Below are 20,336 nucleotides of genomic sequence, written 5' to 3'. Positions count from 1 at the left end.
TAGATAAATCTGCTCCTGTTCTACTCGCAGATTTATCGATAAAATCAAAACCTCTAGTGAGATACATTAATTGTGACGACTATACCGAGGTATGTGTACACACGTTGTTATTGCAGAGCACCTTTCAATTGTGTCCAAGTCACACGAAATCGCAGGTGACTTTGGACTGAGAGATTTCTTAAGGAAAGTGAGTAGTAAGAGTTGAAAATCACGATGTTTTCCCTGTAAAATTTGTGGTGTACATCAAGACCAAAATGTTGAGACAATTTGGATACTTCCAGTGATACTCATAAATTATTCACAAGGATGGATCTCTAATGATAATGTACGTCGTGGTTAAAGAGTTTTGTTTCACTTTATATCTATACTAATAATAAATCTGTAGCCGATATTTTTCTGGTAATTTTCGATTTTCCAAAAAATAATTCGTCCTAACATATGTAATTAACCACCCTGAAACCGAAAATCGCTTTTTTGAAATTTTTGTTTGTATGTCTGTCTGTTTGGATGTTTGTTACCTTTTCACGCGATAATGGCCGAACCGATTTATATGAAAATTGGAATATAAATTAAGTTAGTTGTAACTTAGAATTTAGGCTATATGATATTCAAAATATTTTATTTAAAAGGGGGGTTATAAGGTGGCTTGAATTAAATAAATCGAAATACCTCCCTTATTATTAATTTTATTTAAAAATATTACATTACAAAAGTTTCTTTAAAAATAATTTCCAATAAGTCTTATTCTATGCAAAATTTTGATAGGACTGATATTTAATGAGCTAAATGAGTTTCAAATTTACAAGGCTGTGTAATTAAATACAAAATAAATGACTTCGTCTATAAGGGGCCTTGGACAACAACAATCGAAAGCTATGAAACATAGCCTGTACATTCGGTTACCGTATTTCCTAAAATAATTTTTATGACCAAATGAGTGGTCTCTGGATCAAAATGATCGGATTTCAATTTTGTAAATACAATTTAAATTACATAACATAATAAACGATTTATCCTTCTATCAAGCACGAATGTTCCCTGGATCAAACGTCCTATCTTAATAATGAAATTACTTTATATTTATTTCTAACGGGTGCAGCAGAGCGCATGGGTACGGCTAGTAGTCAATAATTGTATGTATATTTGTTACTACTATCTTATACACTGATGGTATATTTTCGACAGAATTGCAGATGTCACCGAAAGGACTGAATCATCTGAATTGGACGGTATTGCACATGAAGGAGACAAAACCGTGTGTGAGATTTCCAAGAATTCAGTTTCCTCAGGAACACATGAAGATGAAAACCAATTGGAATTTGAAGTTTCCAAACAATGCTTCTCGAATTCGAAAAATTTAATCAGGCAATTACGCAGTCATGTAGTCAAAAAAACTTACAAATGCAATGTTTGTGGTAAGTGTTTTTCGAATTCTGATGCCCTAAAAAGCCACGAATGCGTGCACACAAGCGAGAAGCGTTTCAAATGCGATGTTTGTGGTAAGTGCTTTTCCAAATTGAATAACCTAAAACAACATATACGGTGGCATAGTGTTGAGAAACCATTCAAATGCGACGTTTGCGGTATGTTTTTCTCACAGTGCTCCAACCTGAAAATGCATGTACGTCGCCGACACACAGATGAGAAACCTTTTAAATGCGATTATTGTGGAAAGTGTTTCTCCACCAAGAGTAACCTAAAAGCCCATTTCCACGTGCACACAGGCGAGAAGCGTTTCAAATGTGATGTTTATGGTCAGCGGTTTGTTAAATCTCTTGACCTACAAAGACATCAACGAATACACACGGGGCAGAAACCTTTGAAATGTGATGTTTGTGGTAAGCGTTTTTCGAGATCTGATACCTTAAAAAGGCATGAACGTGTACACGCTGGAGAGAAACACTTGAAATGTGATGTTTGTGGTAAGAGTTTTTCGAACGCTGCTAATCTAAAAAGCCATGAACGCGTACACACAGGCGAGAGACATTTCAAATGTGATGTTTGTGGTAAGTGCTTTTCGAGATCTGATACCTTAAAAAGGCATGAACGTGTACACGCTGGAGAGAAACACTTGAAATGTGATGTTTGTGGTAAGAGTTTTTCGAACGCTGCTAATCTAAAAAGCCATGAAGACATTCACATAGGTGAGAAGCGTTTTAAATGTGACAATTGTGACAAGTTTTTCTTTAATTCTGTTAAGCTAAAAAGACATAACCGCCGGCACACCGGACAGAAATCTTTTAAATGTGATATTTGTGGTATGTGCTTTTGGGATTCAAGTGGACTAAAATGCCATGGACGCGTCCATACAGGTGAGAAGCTTTTCAAATGCGATGTTTGTGGAAAGTACTTTTCCCAAATGAGTTACCTCAAAACTCATATGCACGGGCATACAGGTGAGAAACCATTCAAATGTGATGTTTGTGGTGTGTGTTTCTCACAGGGCACTAACCTAAAAAACCATATACTTCGACACACAGGTGACAAACCTTTGAAATGCGATTATTGTGGCAAGTGTTTTTCCAGAAAAGGCAGCCTGAAGATCCATATCAACATGCATACAGGCGAGAAACCTTTCAAATGTGATGTTTGTGTTAAATCTTTCTCGAATTATGCTAACCTAAAAATCCATAAACGCGTACACACGGGCGAGAAACCTTACAAATGTGATGTCTGTGGTGTGTGTTTCAGGCAATCAATTGTCCTTAAAAGACATGCACACGTGCACACAGGCGACAAGCCTTACAAATGTGATGAATGTGGGAAGAGCTTTTCCCAAGCTAGTTGTGTAAAAATACATAAAGCTCGGCGTACCTGTGACAAACCCTTCAAATGCAATGTTTGTCTTGTGTGTTTCTCTCATTCGACTAGCCTAGAAAACCATCAACGACGGCATACGGAAGAGAACTGTTTCAAATGCGGTCATTGTGGCAAGAGTTTCTCCGCCAAAAGAAGCTTAAAAGTACATATAGGGCTGCACATATGTCATTAACAATTAAGATTTGATGTTTGCGGTAAGTGTTTTTCGAATTGCAATAATGTAAAATTCCGTGATCGCTGGCACATCAGCAAGAAAATGTCTAATGTGATACGTGTGGTCCTCGGATTCAAGTGGCCTAAAAATCCATGAACTCTTGCATACAGCCGTGTAGTCTTAAAAATCTGATGTTTGTGGTAAGTGCTTCCAATCGAACAATCTAAAAATCAACACAAGGGGAAAACCTTTGAAATAATATCTTTGTGGTATGTATTTCTCTCAATCGGCTAGAGTCCACGGCAATTCGGAAGGCGGGTTGTCTGCTAGCGTTTGCGTCGAGAGAGACAGATAGAGAGAGCAAGGCAGCGTACAACATTGCCACATCGTACTTCACGCACGTGCAATACAAATAGCGCAGGAGAGAATTTAAATTATCAAAAGACAAAATGACCTTAGCCGTTGATTACTGTAAGCAGGACACCAAACAAACCTTCTTTCCTTCACTAACAATATTGTTTACACGTTTCTCAATCCCACACCACATGCTTCTGCAGTCGTTTCTTGCACGTTGGCAACGTTGCTGCCAGCATCAAGATGGCCGGCAGCGTTCTGCTCGTTAACGTTTTTATAATAATTATACACCTTAAACACTATTTTCCGCGCCTGCTTATGTGATACTTGTGTTTTTACAGTCTCTTCTTCCATTTATTTACCTTACATACACATAGTAAATGTTAGTTGTACTTATTCAATGTATTGAAACACTCGCACGTGAACAAACGAACTCAGGAAGTGCTTGTTATAGACTGATTCTGATTGGTTCTACTGTACAAGCTTGTGACGTCACATACCAGAAATGCTACGGCGCATATAGAAGCTAACCGTCTTTCGAAATGACTTCTAGCCTAGTTGGAAAAACTCATGATCATCGTCTGCAAACAGGCGAGAAAGCTTTCACATGCGATGTGTTTGGTAAGTGTTTCTTGGCGATGGGTAGCCTAAAAGGTTTGAATGCCTACACAGTCTCCCCAATGTGTTGTTTGAGGTATGTGTTTGTCGCAATTCAGTAGCCTACAAAGCTATGAACTCGTGCACGCAGGCGAATAACGTTTCCAATGCTAAGTTTAAGGTAAGTGGTTTTGAAAGTCAAATAAATTAAAAAGCCATGAACGCTTGCACACAGGGCAGAAACCTTCCAAATGTGACGTTTGCGGTGTGTTTCTCGCAATCGAATGCCTTAAAAAGCCATGAACTGTTACACGTAGACGAGGGACCTTTGAAATGCGATGTTTTATTAAGTCTTCTTGGAAGGCAAGTAACTTAAAGAACAATGACCGCATGCACACAGGCTGGAAACTTTTCAAATGTTTTTTTGTAGGTTATTTTACGACGCTTTATCAACATCTTAGGTTTTTTAGCGTCTGAATGAGATAAAGATGATAATGCCGGTGAAATGAGTTCCGAGGTCCAGCACCGAAAGTTACCCAGCATTTGCTCATATTGGGTTGAGGGAAAATCCCGGAAAAAAAACTCAACCAGGTAACTTTGCCCCGACCGGGAATCGAACCCGGGCCACCTGGTTTCACCGCCAGACTGCTAACCGTTACTCCACAGGTGTGGACTAAATGTTTTGTTTGCGTGTTTCTCGAACTGGAATAGCTTAAAACATAGATGTTATGTGAGCTGATCCTGTCTCGAGGTTTCGGAATTGGATCTTTCAAAGTTCATTTTATGACATCCAATTTAATCATTGGCTTTTTACTGATGGTTCGAAAAATGAGGTGGGAGTAGGAGCTGCTTGGTATGAACAAATAACAGAAACAAGTAAACAGTTTAAGCTTCCAATACCTACGTCAATTTTTACGGCAATAAGACGGGTTTTTATATATATAAAACAAAATAATTTGAATAACGTATTGACTTGCTCAGACTTTCAAAGTGTATTACGTGCCGTGTTAAGTCAAAATCAGAACATCCGAGAAAGTTGGTACATTTCCAATATTCGTAGACATCTTTATGAGTTATCTAATAAGAAAGTATTTTTAACATGGATTCCGGGTCATAAAAAATTTGGGGGATTGAGGTAGTACATTTATTAGCCAAAGATGCTATTGTTCAAGGGACGTTTTGCAATATTTTACTTCCCACCTCCGACGTTTTACCCCTAATTAACAAGAAAATTAGGAATGATTGGCAAGAACTATGGTCAGCTCATATTAAAACTCATGCTAAGTTTTATGGTCAAATGGAAGAAACGTTACAAAGTCATTCCTGGTTACAAACATTCACTCTTTCGAGAAAATTAACTTCTACCATAGTTCGTTTACGATTCAATACTGCCCAGTCTCCGTTTTACCTATATAAAATTAGGAAACAGATCAGATCGGTACAGTTAATCACATGTTACTTGAATGTGCCCACCATGTTAATAGTATAAATAAATTTTATCAGGACGTGAAAAGAATACGATTTCCACTACCAATTTCTATAGCAACGATTCTAGCTAATCTACACCTGCCGATTATATGTGCATTATTTCGACACATCTCTCTATGTAAAATGAAAATTTAGTATTCCAGTGCACCATTTTAGTCGTCTCCCATACTAGATACATTAAGTCAGAAAACGGAGTGACCTTGGTACATGCCCATAGCATCAAGGACGTCCACAAAAATAAACCTACCAACCAAAATAGCTTAAAACGCCATGATTTCTTGCACACAGGCAGGAAACTTTACAAATGTGATGTGTGTGGTAATTCTTTTTCGAAGTCGAGTAACCTAAAAAGATGTGAACAGCAGCACAAGCGAGAAAGCTTTCAATTGCGATGTTTGGGTTGAGTGGTTTTTGCGTAACGAGTAGTATAAAAAGCCATGAACTTCTACATGGGATAATTCTTCTAAATGTGATGTTTGAGAAATGTGTTTTGCTAGTATATCTAGTTTAAGTAGCAATTTATTCGAAGATATTGGTAACAAACCTTTGTAATGGGATTTTTGTGGTATTTTCCGCGGTCGGGTAGCCTAAAAGTCCATGAAAACTTGCATTCGAGAGACCTTTCAAATGAGATATCTGTGAAATACGTTTCTCTATGAAATCTACCTTAAATATGCTTTCAAACATACTGACGAAAAAATTATATAATGCAATGCCTGTGTTATTTGTTTCACTTAGGCCTATAACCTAGAACAGTACAGGCGAGAAACCTTTTTGGTCTGGTCCACAATAATCGAGGAATGGAAACAACAACGATAACGAAAAAATTTTAAATACATGAATTAAAAACAAGAATTCTCAATTAACGAGAAGTTTGCCCGGGTGGGAACAGGAACTTGAGAGTTAACGAAATTTTAAATTTGCCTTCTCGTTTCCGATCATAGCCCACTAGGTTCACTCTGGTGCAATCATAAATAGAGATGAGCTTAAAAGGAATATTCTCAAGTATTCGTGACATCTGTGACTTTTAGCGGTGATTTTGTCACACGGATAAAATTTATCATGAAATATTAATGAACAGTGGAATATGATTACGATTTCTTTATACATGTAACAGATCTGTGATTTATATGGGAAAATCCAACAAATGTGTTACGTACATAATTAATAAATCAATACTTACTAATTTAGGTAGGTAGGTAGGTAGATTCGTTCCATAATATTCTTACATTTGCTTTATAGCATATAATAAAGAACATGTCCCATTCTTACTTTTAAATATAAATGCAATATATATAAAATGCAAATATGAAATATGTACAGAATTAATACCTTAATAACAATAATATTTTATACATTGTAATATGTTTACCATTTAATAGTATTACAATATTTACACAGTACTGTGAAATGTCAAGAATTCATCTACAAAATAGAAAGTGTGAGATATTAAGTAATTTTTTAGTTTTATTTTAATTATGCAGGTCTTCAGGAAGACTATTGAACATTTTTATCGCCATGTAACGTACTCTCCTTTGATAGCATGATAAATTTATGATGGCGTATGAAAATCATTCTTTCTGTGGGTATTTATACTATGTATGGCTGAATTAGTTGGAAATTTTACTTTATTACATAAGAGGAAATTTATTATAGAGTCTATGTATTGATTTGTTAAGGTTAGAATCTCTAATTTTTTTTTTTTAATTATCTACGGTACATGATTCTCTAGCCTTTGCTCCAACTATTATTCTAATGGCTCTTTTTTGTAATAAGAATAGATTTCTTTGATATGATTTCTCCAATTTATTGTATTATTAATATGCAAACCAAGAAATTTGCTTGTTGATGTTTCTAGTAGAGGCATATTGTTGATAGTTGTGTCCAATGTTTCAGAGATTAAATTTGAAGTCGTTTTAAATTGAATTATGTTAGTTTTATTAATGTTTAATGCTAGTTTATTGGTTGTAAACCAGTCATAAATTTTAAGGAGAATTATTTCTGTTTTATATTTGAATGGGGCAAAGTTCTTGTCTGTAATTATGATACTTGTGTCATCTGCAAATTTAACAATAATGTGCCAAAAGTTAAGCTCATATAGAAAGAAGTTGTATTGTAGGCACTGAATTAATTTTTATTTTTAGTTGGGTGTGGAGAAATTGATGTTATATGGTTATTTTTCTAACATTATTTTCTTTTATGATGAATAAATTATTTGAAATAGTACATCAACATAGGTCTAATAGTATTGTATTGTAGGCTATGCTCAGAATAAAATTTACTGAAACATACAGTATTCGGAAAAAAACATTGCAAAATGAAACACAGTTGTTTGGACAGGATTATAGACAATTGCTGGTAACCAATGGTGTTATTTAAATAGTTTAATCATTACATCATTTATAATACATATGTTATTCCGAATACTGTGTTTTTTCATTCAGTTTTATTCTATGACTTAATGGTAATAGAAAATTATGCTAATGCACAAGTTACAATAATTTATTCACCATATTACATGCAATAAAAAAGATCAATTATTTTAAAACGAAAAATAACCACATAATCAGAATTTCTTCATACACAACGCGAAGTAAAAATTCACTGATTCGGTAATTATGTAAAAAGGTTACACCAAAGAATGGCATAATTTATTTTCTTTCACTGACTTCTCTGGGGTGTATATAGCGGCAAACACGTGGTCTTAGTTTGCAGTTGGAAATCATGTGCTGCCGTAATGCACCATTGTAGCTCGTTCTCGCTTGTAACTTATTACCAACATGATATGCGAGAGGTCCAGCACAAATTGCTAGGAAAATGAGCGTTATACTACTAGGTTCAAAAAGTTCCCGGAATTTTACTACCATTTTTCGTATTAATATATAACAAGGGATATTATACATTTGTTTTGTTGGTAACATTCATGATGTCATTTCCTTAAAGTTTGTTGATAATGGCAATTATTGGTTTTGAGTTGTAGGCAATTGTTTATCATAGTGTTTTGTTTGTTCGTCGCATTTTGTAATTATGTCCACAGAGCAAAGTACAAACATCAAGTTCTGTGTTTTTGCTGGGGACATGATCAGTATGGCTGATGAAGATGGTGATTTCTTAAACAAAATGAAACTGGTGCTACTTGTACGACCCAGTCCCTAAACGACAGTCATCTGAGTGGAAATCGAAAACATCTCCTCGGAAGCAAAAATTTCCTAGGGACACTTCCAAAGGCAAAGTTATTTTAAATGTTATGTTTTATTTAACGACGCTCGCAACTGCAGAGGTTATATCAGCATCGCCGGATGTGCCGGAATTTTGTCCCGCAGGAGTTCTTTCACATACCAGTAAATCTACTGACATGAGCCTGTCGCATTTAAGCACACTTAAAGCAAAGTTATGTTGGAAGTTTTCTTCGACTCTCAGGGTCTCATGCACCATGAGTTCATTCCAGAAGGTCGTACTGTAACGAAAGAATTGTACGTAGAAACCCTCCGTCGCCTCTGGGACGCAGTGAGAAGGAAACGTCCAGAAAAGTGGGTAGAAAACAACTGGTTCCTTATGCATGACAATGCACCTGCTCATCGCGCAATTATTGTAAAGAATTTTCTTGCCAGGCACAACATAACTGCTTTGGATCACCCACCATACTTTCCTGATCTATCACCACCAGATTACTTTCTGTTTCCCCGTCTGAAAAGTCATCTGAAAGGACGGAGATTCAATGCTGAAGAGGTTATCGCAAACGCGACGAGAGCACTAAGACGGGTTTCACAAAATGGCTTCCAGGCCTGCTTCCAGGAACTCTACACGCGTTGGCAAAAGTGTGTTGTTGCGGAAGGCAACTATTTTGAAGGGAATGCTGTAGAATAGTGTTTAAGGTACGTTGTTTCTATGATGCTAGCAAATTCCGGGAACTTTTTGAACTTAGTATGTATGTGTAACAAGTAGGAGAAAGTTGGGGCTATAAGAGTGCACTAGAATATGCAGGCATCAATCGATTTTTACGTGGTAATTATGTTCGCAAAGTAATACCAGTGGTGGGTGTAATAATGTGTAAATGTACACATTCAGATAGGTTTATTTGTGTACTCATTAAGAAATAAAGACATCAAATTATTGTTGTTCCGATTAAACCATCTACAGTAATTGAACCTTGAGAACTCGCGTGAAGTGTACAAAAACCCCACCTTTATTTGGAACACTATACGTCGGAAATTTTTTCCTTTAAAACTCTGTGAATTTCATTACCTTTCAGGTATGTCGGTCTAAGATTTGTCTAGACAAAAATAGCCAGTTTTGTCCCATTTGGTTTTAATACAATAGGTACTGTTGTCGGCTTTGAATGTTCGGAAGGGCATAACAGTGATACCGAGTGAATTAACATGATTTACGTTTGATCCCCTTATTTTCAAATGTAATTAATTGTTTTGTTTGTGTGCAAGTGTAGGCCTATTTTAAATGCATGCAAGGGCAATGACGGCGATTTGTAGGAGCAGTGTCTGCTATACTCCCGTCTCTCTAATTTCCGGCATCCAATCGCGTTGCAGGTCGGCTACATTTAAACGTGTGCGTCTTGTGATTCGCTGATGAAGACGATTTTCATTCCTTAAGGCTCGAGAAATACTTAATATAATCGCCCGCCATTTTGGTTCTTTCGTTGGCGTTCGCAGAAAGCACACGAGGACGTTATTTGCCGCTCAGTTATTTGCTGAATTACAGTGCGTTTGATTTATTATCATAGGAGCTACGACATGATAATGTTTAACCGTGTGGCAAATAGATTCCTCATATGGTAACTCGGCAATGAAAGAACAAAAAATGGCGAACGATACTACCTACCTAGAATTTATAGAGCCTTCACTTCCTAAGACGTAAGCGAAGAGGAGGAGTCACGCCGGGAATAACAACGTCGCGACTATAGATGTCAGATTTGTTTCGAATTTATAAAATTGCCAACCAACTTCATAATATATTTAAAACTTGGATAGTAGTTGTAATTTTATATTATTATTACGATGTATCGAAGTACATATGTCGGATTGAACCCTCTCAGTTTTTCCTCTGTTCCACTCATCCTTCATTATATGATGACGTAGAATTTCTGCACGGAAATATATGTACTTCGGTACATCATAATAATATATTATATGCGAAAAATAATCATTTAGTGATTTAAGACGGCGCTTACTCCTTCGAATCCCGGCCACTTAGTCACTCATAATGAGTGCACTTCTGCACATGTGTGGACATTGTGCCACTGTCATACATCCATGACGCAGTGCATGAGGATAGGCCACTAGAGGGAACCCAAGATGTGGAACTTAAACTGAGAGGATTCAATCTGACATCTGGATGGGAATCCGGTGTGGCTTAGTGGATAGAGCGTCAGCACGTAGAGCTGAAAACCCGGGTTCGAATCCCGGTGCCGGAGAGAATGTTTCTCTGTTCCATCATCCTTCATCATAGTAGTTGTAAGTTGATGATTTTAACAATATCTAGACAACACAGTGAAACGTTATAAAGTTGATCAATGAAATAACACTAATTAATATTAAGTCCTAAACATTGATTAGGCCTATGTAGTAGTGATTTCCTAAGGGTTAATAACCCATAAAAATAATGAGAAAATAAACGAATGACGATATCACAACTATGGCTGCAAAACATCGTGTGTTTAGCAATTTCTCAGAAATGAATCATGTAACTTTAAATAACTGTGTTTCCAGTCATTCTACCCTGCACGATAGGAGTTCAAAAAATACAGAGATACCCATAAAAAGGAAATGTGGAAGCTGGTGAAATTGTAGGCAAGATTGGTAAATTCTCTGTATTTCAACACAGGTTAATTCTATGTGTATTCCAGTAGATTAGAGAAAGAATAATTAAAATATTATCTATTTTTAAAGACAGTGTTTATAAAAAAAGGTTGAGTTTAGTGTTTTTAAGCAGGCTATTTTACGACGCTTTATCAACATGTTAAGTTATTTAGCGTCTGAATGGGATGAAGGTGATAATGCCGGTGAAATGAATCCGGGGTCCAGCACCGAAAGTTACCCAGCATTAGTTCATATTGGGAAAACCCCGGAGAAAACCTCAACCAGGTAACTTGTCCCGACTGGGAATAGAACTGGGCCACTTGGTTTCGCGGCCAGACGCGCTAGCCGTTACTCCACAGGTGTGATATATAGTGTCAAGGGATTAGGCTATCATCCCCGAAATTCCAACCTTTAATAACGATGATTAATGTGACCAATTACTTGAGATCATTTTAAAATCCTAAAGAAGTGTGTTTTAGAATTATTTTTAAGTTGAATTAGTTTGGACAAAAGCTTGAATATTTTAATCACTATAATTTAAGTTGAACTATGTAATTAATTTTGACATTGATAAAACACGCTCGGAAAATAATTGAGATATACAGTACGTGTCTGTTTAAATTGCAGAAATATAGCAATGTATCCCACTGATACCATTTAGCTCTTCCTTCTTTACTATAAAAAATAAGCCTTAACCCATTTATGTCCAGAACTATTAATTTATTTTTTAATTCCTGATGTAACGTTAGTCTAAAATTGTCTGCAAATAATTTGTAACAATGATTTAGAGTTTATGTATGCTGACAAACAGAAAAAGGGTATGTTGCGAAAACGCACCACTGGGCATGTAAGGTTGGATAAAATTGATTTTTAATAATGCATGTAAATCAATATTTCTATATCGTATGTAATTTTACCCATTGTTACGTTTTTTGACGGTGGTTATACATTTAATATATTTCGAAAGCTCCAGGGTCCATTTATATGGTATATAAAATGGTACCTAAAAAGATAAAGCAACATTACATTGTATTTTTTTCTGTATTTAATTTTAACTACTCTTATAAATCTTTTATTATATTTGTATATTTTAAGATCACATCTCAAATGGTGCAGGGTTCTTTTGCAGAGGAAATAAAAATGGTATATAAGAAAAAAATATGATTACTGTTTATTTCTTTCTGGTTTTACATTCTGTTTAATGTTTTAATTTATGATCAAATTTATACATTTATCATCACATATCAAATTCCCCAGTGTTCATTTATATAGTAAATAAGAATAGTACATAAGAAAAAAAACAAGATAATACTGTATTTGCTTCTCTTTTCACAAAGTTAACGCTGAAAATAATGGTAACACTCAACATGAAATTCAATACCACATTTGGCACACAGTCTGTGTGCAATTTACATTGGGCACACCTGGTTCTTTTTTTTTTTTTTATTGTTTCACATTGTGTCCCCAATCATCAAACCGAACTTCTGATGAGACTCTGCTGAAAACTAGAGTGACAATCGAGTTTCTACTTGACTTGGATTTTCAGTATTTTTGTATAAAGTTTATGTGAAAACTCAAGCGATCCATATTTTTCAGATTCGTAATAGTTATATAGATTCTGTATAGAAGCCATGCTATTTGTAATGACAGGTCTAAGTTCCAAAGTGGCTTGAGCAGAAAAAGTAAGAATTATTATGAAGATTGGATGACTAATGCTTCTCAACCAAATAATAATACACTTTTCCCATATTAATTTCCGGTAATGTAACTGTTTTATAAATTCTAACTGTGAGATTTTTTGACAGCAGACGGGATGTTAAAAGCTTCTCAACCGAATAATAACAGGCATTTCCCATATTTATTCTGTGTTTAATTTCCTCCCGAATATCATTTATATTTCTTACTGTTACTCCAAGTTATTTGAATTTTTGCACCTCTTGAAAGGATAAATTTTCAATGTTCATATTTCTATTTCGGACAATATTCTGGTCACGAGACATAATCATGTACTTTGTCTTTTCGGGATTTACTTCCAAACCTATCGCTCTACTTGCTTCAAGTAAAATTTCCGTGTTTTCCTTAATCGTTTGTGGATTTTCTCCTAACATATTCACGTCATCCGCATAGACAAGCAGCTGATGTAACCCGTTCAATTCGAAACCCTCTCTGTTATCCTGGACTTTCCTAATGGCATATTCTAGACCAAAGTTAAAAAGTAAAGGTGATAGTGCATCTCCTTGCTTTAGCCCACAGTGAATTGGAAACGCATCTGACAGAAATTGACCTATACGGACTCTGCTGTACATTTCACTGAGACACATTTTAATTAATCGAACTAGTTTCTTGGGAATACCAAATTCAATAAGAATATTATATATTTTATGAAACTTCTCTCTTAACCGAGTCATATCCCTTTTTGAAATCTATGAATAACTGATGCACTGTATCCTTATACTCCCATTTTTTCCTCCATTATCTGTCGAATACAAAATATCTGATCAATAGTTGATCTGTTACGTCTAAAATAGTTCGTGGATTTTCTCGTAACATATTCACGTCATCCGCATAGACAAGCAGCTGATGTAACCCGTTCAATTCCAAACCCTGTCTGTTGTTCTGGTCTGACCTAATAGCATATTTGGGAATGTAGAAAGTAGTATAACGAAAAATTTAAAATCCGAAGTGCGACTTAAATAATTCTCAATCCATAACGTTTATCTCAAACATGGTGCCATAGTCGTCTGAGGTAACTTAAAACGAAATCTGTTTCCGGACACAATTTTCCCCATTTATTCGAGATAATTCTCTGTTCGCTACCAGAAATATAATTCCCAAATTGGTACACGCCTACTGTCCCGTACCGGCGATCCTAGATGTATCAATTTCCTTCGTCAACGCATTGGAATAGCGGTTCAGCGAGGGAATGCTGCCTCCATCCTGGGATCATTTCCTAACTGTATTTCGTTGGAAGAGATCTTTCTCATTTAATGTGTAGCGTACCTGCTTGAGCACGGGTAGAAAGTTCACAAGAACAAAACTTCCACGAAGAAAGGAGAGAGGATGTCCGATCTTTAATGAAGCCATGGTCGAGAATATCCACAAGGCGAGGTGCTCCCCATCGGCAAAATGAAGATCAACTCTATGTCTGAGTTACGACTTCAAGAGCTTGGGCGATGCGGAATGCTCCACGCTGCTGGACATCGAGATCTGCAGCGAGCAGGACGACCCCAGGCAGCGCCCCAACTTCGGCGTCAAGTGCAAGATCTTCGAACTGGACGCTTGCCAAGACATCGGAAAGATGCCGAGCAAGACCATTAATGAGCATAATGAGGTCTGTGTCCTCCAGAGAGCGTTCCTCCGTCCCATTGCCGGCCTGGCATGTCTATCTTGCGTCCTATAGTTGTCAACTGATGATCCATCCATCATCGTTCCAGGCTGGATAAGCTCCCTTCATTACTTGTATTATGCATCAGGAATAGAGGCCAAGTCCATCTGTTGTATGAATGTTTTAGTCTGAAGGTTAGGCTGATGTTCTGGGTGTTCAGTTTCGTTTTGTCACTATCTTGCTCTCAAGTCGGTGACTGTTGATGCCATTGTTTGAATGTATTAATCAAAATTGCTGTCACCATGAAGTCTGTCCGATTTGTATACAACAAAAAATGCTTTATTGCGAATTATTATTTTATTTCAAATCTAAAATGAAAACTATTAAATTTGTGAACGTAATGGATACAGGGAAAACAGTTATTAATAGGGGGCGGATGTTGATGACCTAAAAACCTACTTTAAACTATCATTAATATGCCCTTAAAGTAATGGAAAGATGACATACAATTAAAAGAAAATGACATTTAACTATTATTCATTGTACTCGTACAACTTGTACTTGCAATTTGGGAAAAGGAAATTGTACTACAACAATGGAAGGAGTTGATAATTGTACCTATTTTTAAGAAGGGGAAGAAGACTAACTGCGGAAACTTTCGAGAAATATCACTTTTGTTGGCGTTGTAGAAAATATTGTCCAATATTCTTTTGAGAAGATTAATTCCGTACATACATGAAATTATTGGATCAACAGTGCGGTTTTAGGCGTAATAGATCGACTATTGATAAGATTTTTTTGTATTCGACAGATATTGGAGAAAAAATGGGAGTATAAGGGTACAGTACATCAGTTATTCATAGATTTCAAAAAGGCATATGACTGAGTTAAGAGAGGTGTATTATATGATATTCTTATTGAATTTGGTATTCCCAAATATGTTGAAATGTTGGGCAAATATTTTGAAGGAGAAGTGTAACCAAACCATTGATTTGTGTTGTAATTAACTTCCAGACTTTTGGAAGCCCTTCGAAGTCATCAATCTCCCAACAACCCCAGAGGAAACTTGAAGCATAGTCACATGGCAAGTACAATATTTTGTCTTCTGTTACATAATATGGAGAAAAAATCGTCGTAGGAATTAAGGATTAACTAACCAGTGAAATATAACACTCCTTCCTTCTTTATCGTTACATCCGTGGGCATTGCTGCAATAAAAAGCAGCACACGAAAGAACCATACTTATTCAGATCTACCAAACAAATGGCCGCTCGTCGACTGTTCAATTTGGGAGCATAACACTAGCGCCAGTGAACGGTCTAGCGGTTATTTAGTAAGTCTGTGATTGAAACTGGACTGGATGCTGTTGGAACCAAAGACGTTTTATAGTTTTGGAACGCTTTCGCGGATCGTTATGTACTAAATCCAGAGATGCTATAACTGTGATCATCTTTGCTAAGAACAGGATGCTTAATTATTAGCGTTTCGCAGTTAATTCTAATTGCAGAAAATAGAATTTCCATCATTTTCTATAAAAAGATGACAAAAAATATGGAAGGCAAGAATTTCGATAATTCAATGTCGTGTACTGGGGGATTATCATCTAAAACTATATTTTTTTTAATTACTAATTTGTGTACGTTATTTATTATAATTTTAATCAAAGCTGCATGTTGAAATTGTAATTAACTATTTCAATACCCAAATAATTTCCATTCCCTTTCTTTCTGGCGTTGGTGTAGCTCTCGGACCAGAGCTTCAAACAACGCATAGTGCGCCTAGGACGGAGTAAGGAGGAAGGCACTTGCGCGCGCATCATATTCTCGCTATTTCTACGTCTTTCCTGTAGCTCCAAGAAACGAGCAAGCGTTGCGATACTTGCGGTGTGCAACCTGCGGATGGTATTACGCCTATACAGTATTCCAAAAATCAAAATGAATTTTAATGTACGTAACGCCATTTTGAGAAATACACATTCTACGAAAATATTGAGCTTGCGCAGCAAGCATAGCATGCCCTGAGAAATCGCCCCTGTCAACAATTTAAGAGGAGATACCATTTCGACAAGAACACTGTTGTGAATATTCTGGTGTCTCTCATTTCAATTCACAATACAACCATGAGGCTTACCGATTTCGCCACTGCTGAAAGTACTGGTTGCTTTGAGATTTTGTGATACAGCAGTATTTCAGGTAGATATAAGTGGCATTTTTTTTCGAAAAGTATTCACGTCCCAACAAAGAGTTATTTGCACTTTGTGTGTATTCTGCCCAAAGAATAAGCTGTTAAAATTTGCGTAATTATATCATTTCCTCATTGTTTAGCATAAAAATAACTGAAAAATAAGTGAAAATGATTTACTTACAGGAATATTTCCGGAGTTTGCATTAAATTCAACTGCAATTTTGTTCCATGTCAATTTCTTCTTTTGGAGAGAACAATTATGATTTTTTTTTTCGACGATATCTCCATATTTCATAACTAGTTATCTTAGCTCACTTCTTTCTTTTCTGTAAAATGCTTTCTGGACATCTTGTATAATTTTTAGCTCTATAATATTTACTTCTGTATTTGTGTACGACAATAATGCCGATTTAACAATTTGAAGGCGCTGGGAAACAATTGAATGTAGGAAAGCGCTCACGTCTAACCATGTTGCCATATTTCTTTCGATGTCAAGGGAATGCTCGGGCATATGAATGAGTAGCGTCTCTGCAATACGATCTGAAATAAGTGCTAAGGAAATGCTCATTACTTACAGTAAGTGTTTCCTCATTTTATAAGTGACGACTATGAATTCGACCCTAAGAGTTTAACGAATGTGGCATACCTTATTTGTACAACAACAATGGATGAGGCAGGAAATGGACATGGGTGTATCAAATCGAGTTAACATAAAACGTTGATATTTTACACTCACACAATGAAAAATTGTGATAATACCATATTAATTTCTGGTTTATTTTTAACTAATATTATTATCCGCAAGTACATATAGAAACAATTACAACAACTTTACAGAAAAATAAAACTAAAAAATATCGTCTCCCACTGTCGGAATCATAAAAAACGGCAAATAAATAGCTAGCCGCTGACGGTAAAGTTCTGTAGCTGACCGTAGTCGTGAAAACACCAGATTTAGCTACAAAACCGCTGACTTGGCAACACTGGAACGAACCTATTGATTTTTCACAAACTACTATCATGGCTTCCTTGATCATATCATCCCTATCGATCCACATTAATATTGAACACGGTTAATGCTAGAAACTATCAGCAGTGCATTATATTCTTCCACAAAAGTAAGTGTATAGGTATATATTGCTACATTATATTACCATAAGTTGCATGATTTATTCTTCACAAAGGGACTTGAACCAATCTCTCCTTTGTGGTATAAATTAAGTCCGCTCATAGTCGAGAAATGGAGCAATGTATTTCATTCTTTGACTCGTTATCAAAATCGAACAGGAAGACTCATTTAGGCTCAATTTGAAACTATTATGCTATGCTCTTCACTATTGTTTTTGGATAACTTCAGAACACGGATTGCACCCTTTCCCTCTTACTTCAAAATTCCAACCTTGTGCACACAAAATAAATTATTGGCACTGAAAAGTGCCTTTTCGTAAATATAATGATGCGCATTCGACAAACGCAGACAAATCTGCTCTTTTTAGTATTTTAAGACATAATTTGGTAGGTGCAGTCCATGTTCTAAAATTTTCCCTCAATACTATCGCGTCTGCGCACATCTCACAATTTAGAAGGTCACTTCCGCTCTTCACTTACATAATCATAACATGAATACTTATGAATAATTTCAAGTTAGAAATTTGGTCGAGCATAAAAAGTCGTATGAAACTTGGCTATATGGTAATTAAGTCGCTCCTATGAAAATTATGAAACTCGCTTGCGCTCGTTTCATAAACAAACATACTCGCGTCTTAATTTCTACCATTATAGGCTCGTTGCATAATGTACTATTCTGACAACTTCAGTCTTCAATTGTCCGGATTTGTTTGTAAGGTAAATACTTTAACAACCCTAGAATCGACATGGTCATCTGTGCTCCTATATATGTGTGTGTGTGTGTGTTTTTTTTTCCAAGCACTATATTCGATTCAAGTTTGTCGAGCGTGACAAGAACCAGTCTGTTTTGAAGAAGCGGATCTATTCAACTCATTTCAATCTGCCCCTTGAAGCGCTCTGGCCTCTCCTATCCTCACCTCCCAACCCTTCATGCTTTTAGCTGCGTAAGGCTTTTAGAACAAATCTTGTGAAAATTTATTTAAATTTAAGGATAGGTAATTTTTATTACAAAATTATTTTTAAATATCCACAGAATTATGGGTACATATAGGTAAATAACGCTTTGTTTTAAAAATACGTAACACTTTTTACTATAGGCCTACCAATTACCGACACAAAATAGCTATAATTACATTCTTGGCATAATATTCAAATAAATCACAGTTGCTCGGTAACAATACGTGTGTGACTATACGGACGATGAAAGAAAGTATTGTGTCGGATATAAAACTCATTGTTATTTTCAGTGTCGTACTCGCAATTTTGTCAAGGTGGGGTTTATTAATAGTACATTATGCAACGAGCCTATAATGATAGTAATTAAGACGCGAGTATGTTTGTTTATGAAACGAGCGCTTGCGCTCGTTTCATAATTTTCAAACAAGCGTCTTAATTACCATTATAGGCAAGTTTCATACGACTTTTTATGCTCGACCATATTTCTAACTTGAAATTATTCAGAAGTTTTCATTTTATTCGCATCTCACTGAAGAGTAGAAGTGACCTTGTGCAAGCTCGTAAATTGTGAGATGTGCGCAGACGCAAAAGTAATGATTTTTTCCGAGGAACAATAATTATAATAATTTATTTATTTAATCTGGCAGGGCTAAGGCCAGTAGGCTTTCTCTTCCGTACAGCCAGACTCCAATTCTAATTGAATACAATTGCTTACATAGTTATTACATTAATATCTAGATCATAAAACAACATGAAAGTAAATAATGAAGATTGGATAACTAATGTTAGTGTGACAATAATAAACATTGGTAAGAAATAGTTATAATAATAATAATAATACTAGTAGTAGTAGTAGTAGTAGTAGTAGTAGTAGTAGTAGTAGTAGTGGTAGTAGTAGTAGTAGTAGTGGTAGTAGTAGTAGTAGTAGTAGTAGTAGTGGTAGTAGTAGTGGTGGTAGTAGTAGTGGTAGTAGTAGTAGTGGTAGTAGTAGTAGCAGTAGCAGCAGCAGCAGCAAATTTTGATATAACGTGGAAATTGATGTAGAATTGAAAAACGAGATGACAAATTGAATTTATTTGAATATTATTTACAATTAACGCTAATTATTATGGTAACAGAACATAACCTTCTGCGACAGTATTGGATTTCCAGCCTCCGTGACGTTTCCCTCGTTGTCTTTATAATCGAAAACCTGAACTTTAATGACTAGGTGTACTTTAATGACATGCATTGAAGGACTACTACCAGGTGTATAATTACTACATTTCGGCATGGTCGAGCATAAAATTATTTACATTTCAAATTGTCTGTATTTAAAGTATTATTATTATTATTATTATTATTATTATTATTATTATTATTATTATTATTATTATTATTATCGGCCTCGGTAGCATAGTCAATACAGCGTTAGCCTTCTGTCCTCGAAGTTGCGGTTAGATCCCGGCCCAGGCCGATGGCATTTAAGTGTGTTGAAATGCGACAGGCTCATGTCAGTAGATTTACTGGCATGTAA

General features: G+C 35.9%; 2 protein-coding genes across 2 annotated transcripts in view; both read left to right on the top strand.

The window, feature by feature from the left end:
- LOC138692115 (zinc finger protein 665-like) overlaps nt 1–12,354 on the top strand; it is a 39,953-nt gene extending 27,599 nt beyond the window's left edge. The window contains exon 5 of the mRNA XM_069815079.1: nt 1,186–12,354. Coding sequence (XP_069671180.1) covers nt 1,186–2,992 — 1,807 coding nt within the window. The 3' untranslated portion in view covers nt 2,993–12,354. The remainder of the gene's footprint in view (nt 1–1,185) is intronic.
- A 5,422-nt stretch (nt 12,355–17,776) lies between these two features.
- The window catches only part of LOC138692114 (zinc finger protein 665-like), a 39,139-nt gene continuing 36,579 nt past the window's right edge, over nt 17,777–20,336 (top strand). Inside the window, exon 1 of the mRNA XM_069815078.1 lies at nt 17,777–17,853. The gene's annotated coding sequence lies outside the window, so the exon portion shown is untranslated. The remainder of the gene's footprint in view (nt 17,854–20,336) is intronic.

The sequence above is a fragment of the Periplaneta americana genome, chromosome 16 (assembly GCF_040183065.1).
Source record: "Periplaneta americana isolate PAMFEO1 chromosome 16, P.americana_PAMFEO1_priV1, whole genome shotgun sequence".
In the NCBI taxonomy this organism is placed as follows: Eukaryota; Metazoa; Arthropoda; class Insecta; order Blattodea; family Blattidae; genus Periplaneta; species Periplaneta americana.
The sequence above is the reverse complement of the archived record's forward strand: the minus strand, read 5'-3'. Positions and strand labels throughout refer to the sequence as shown.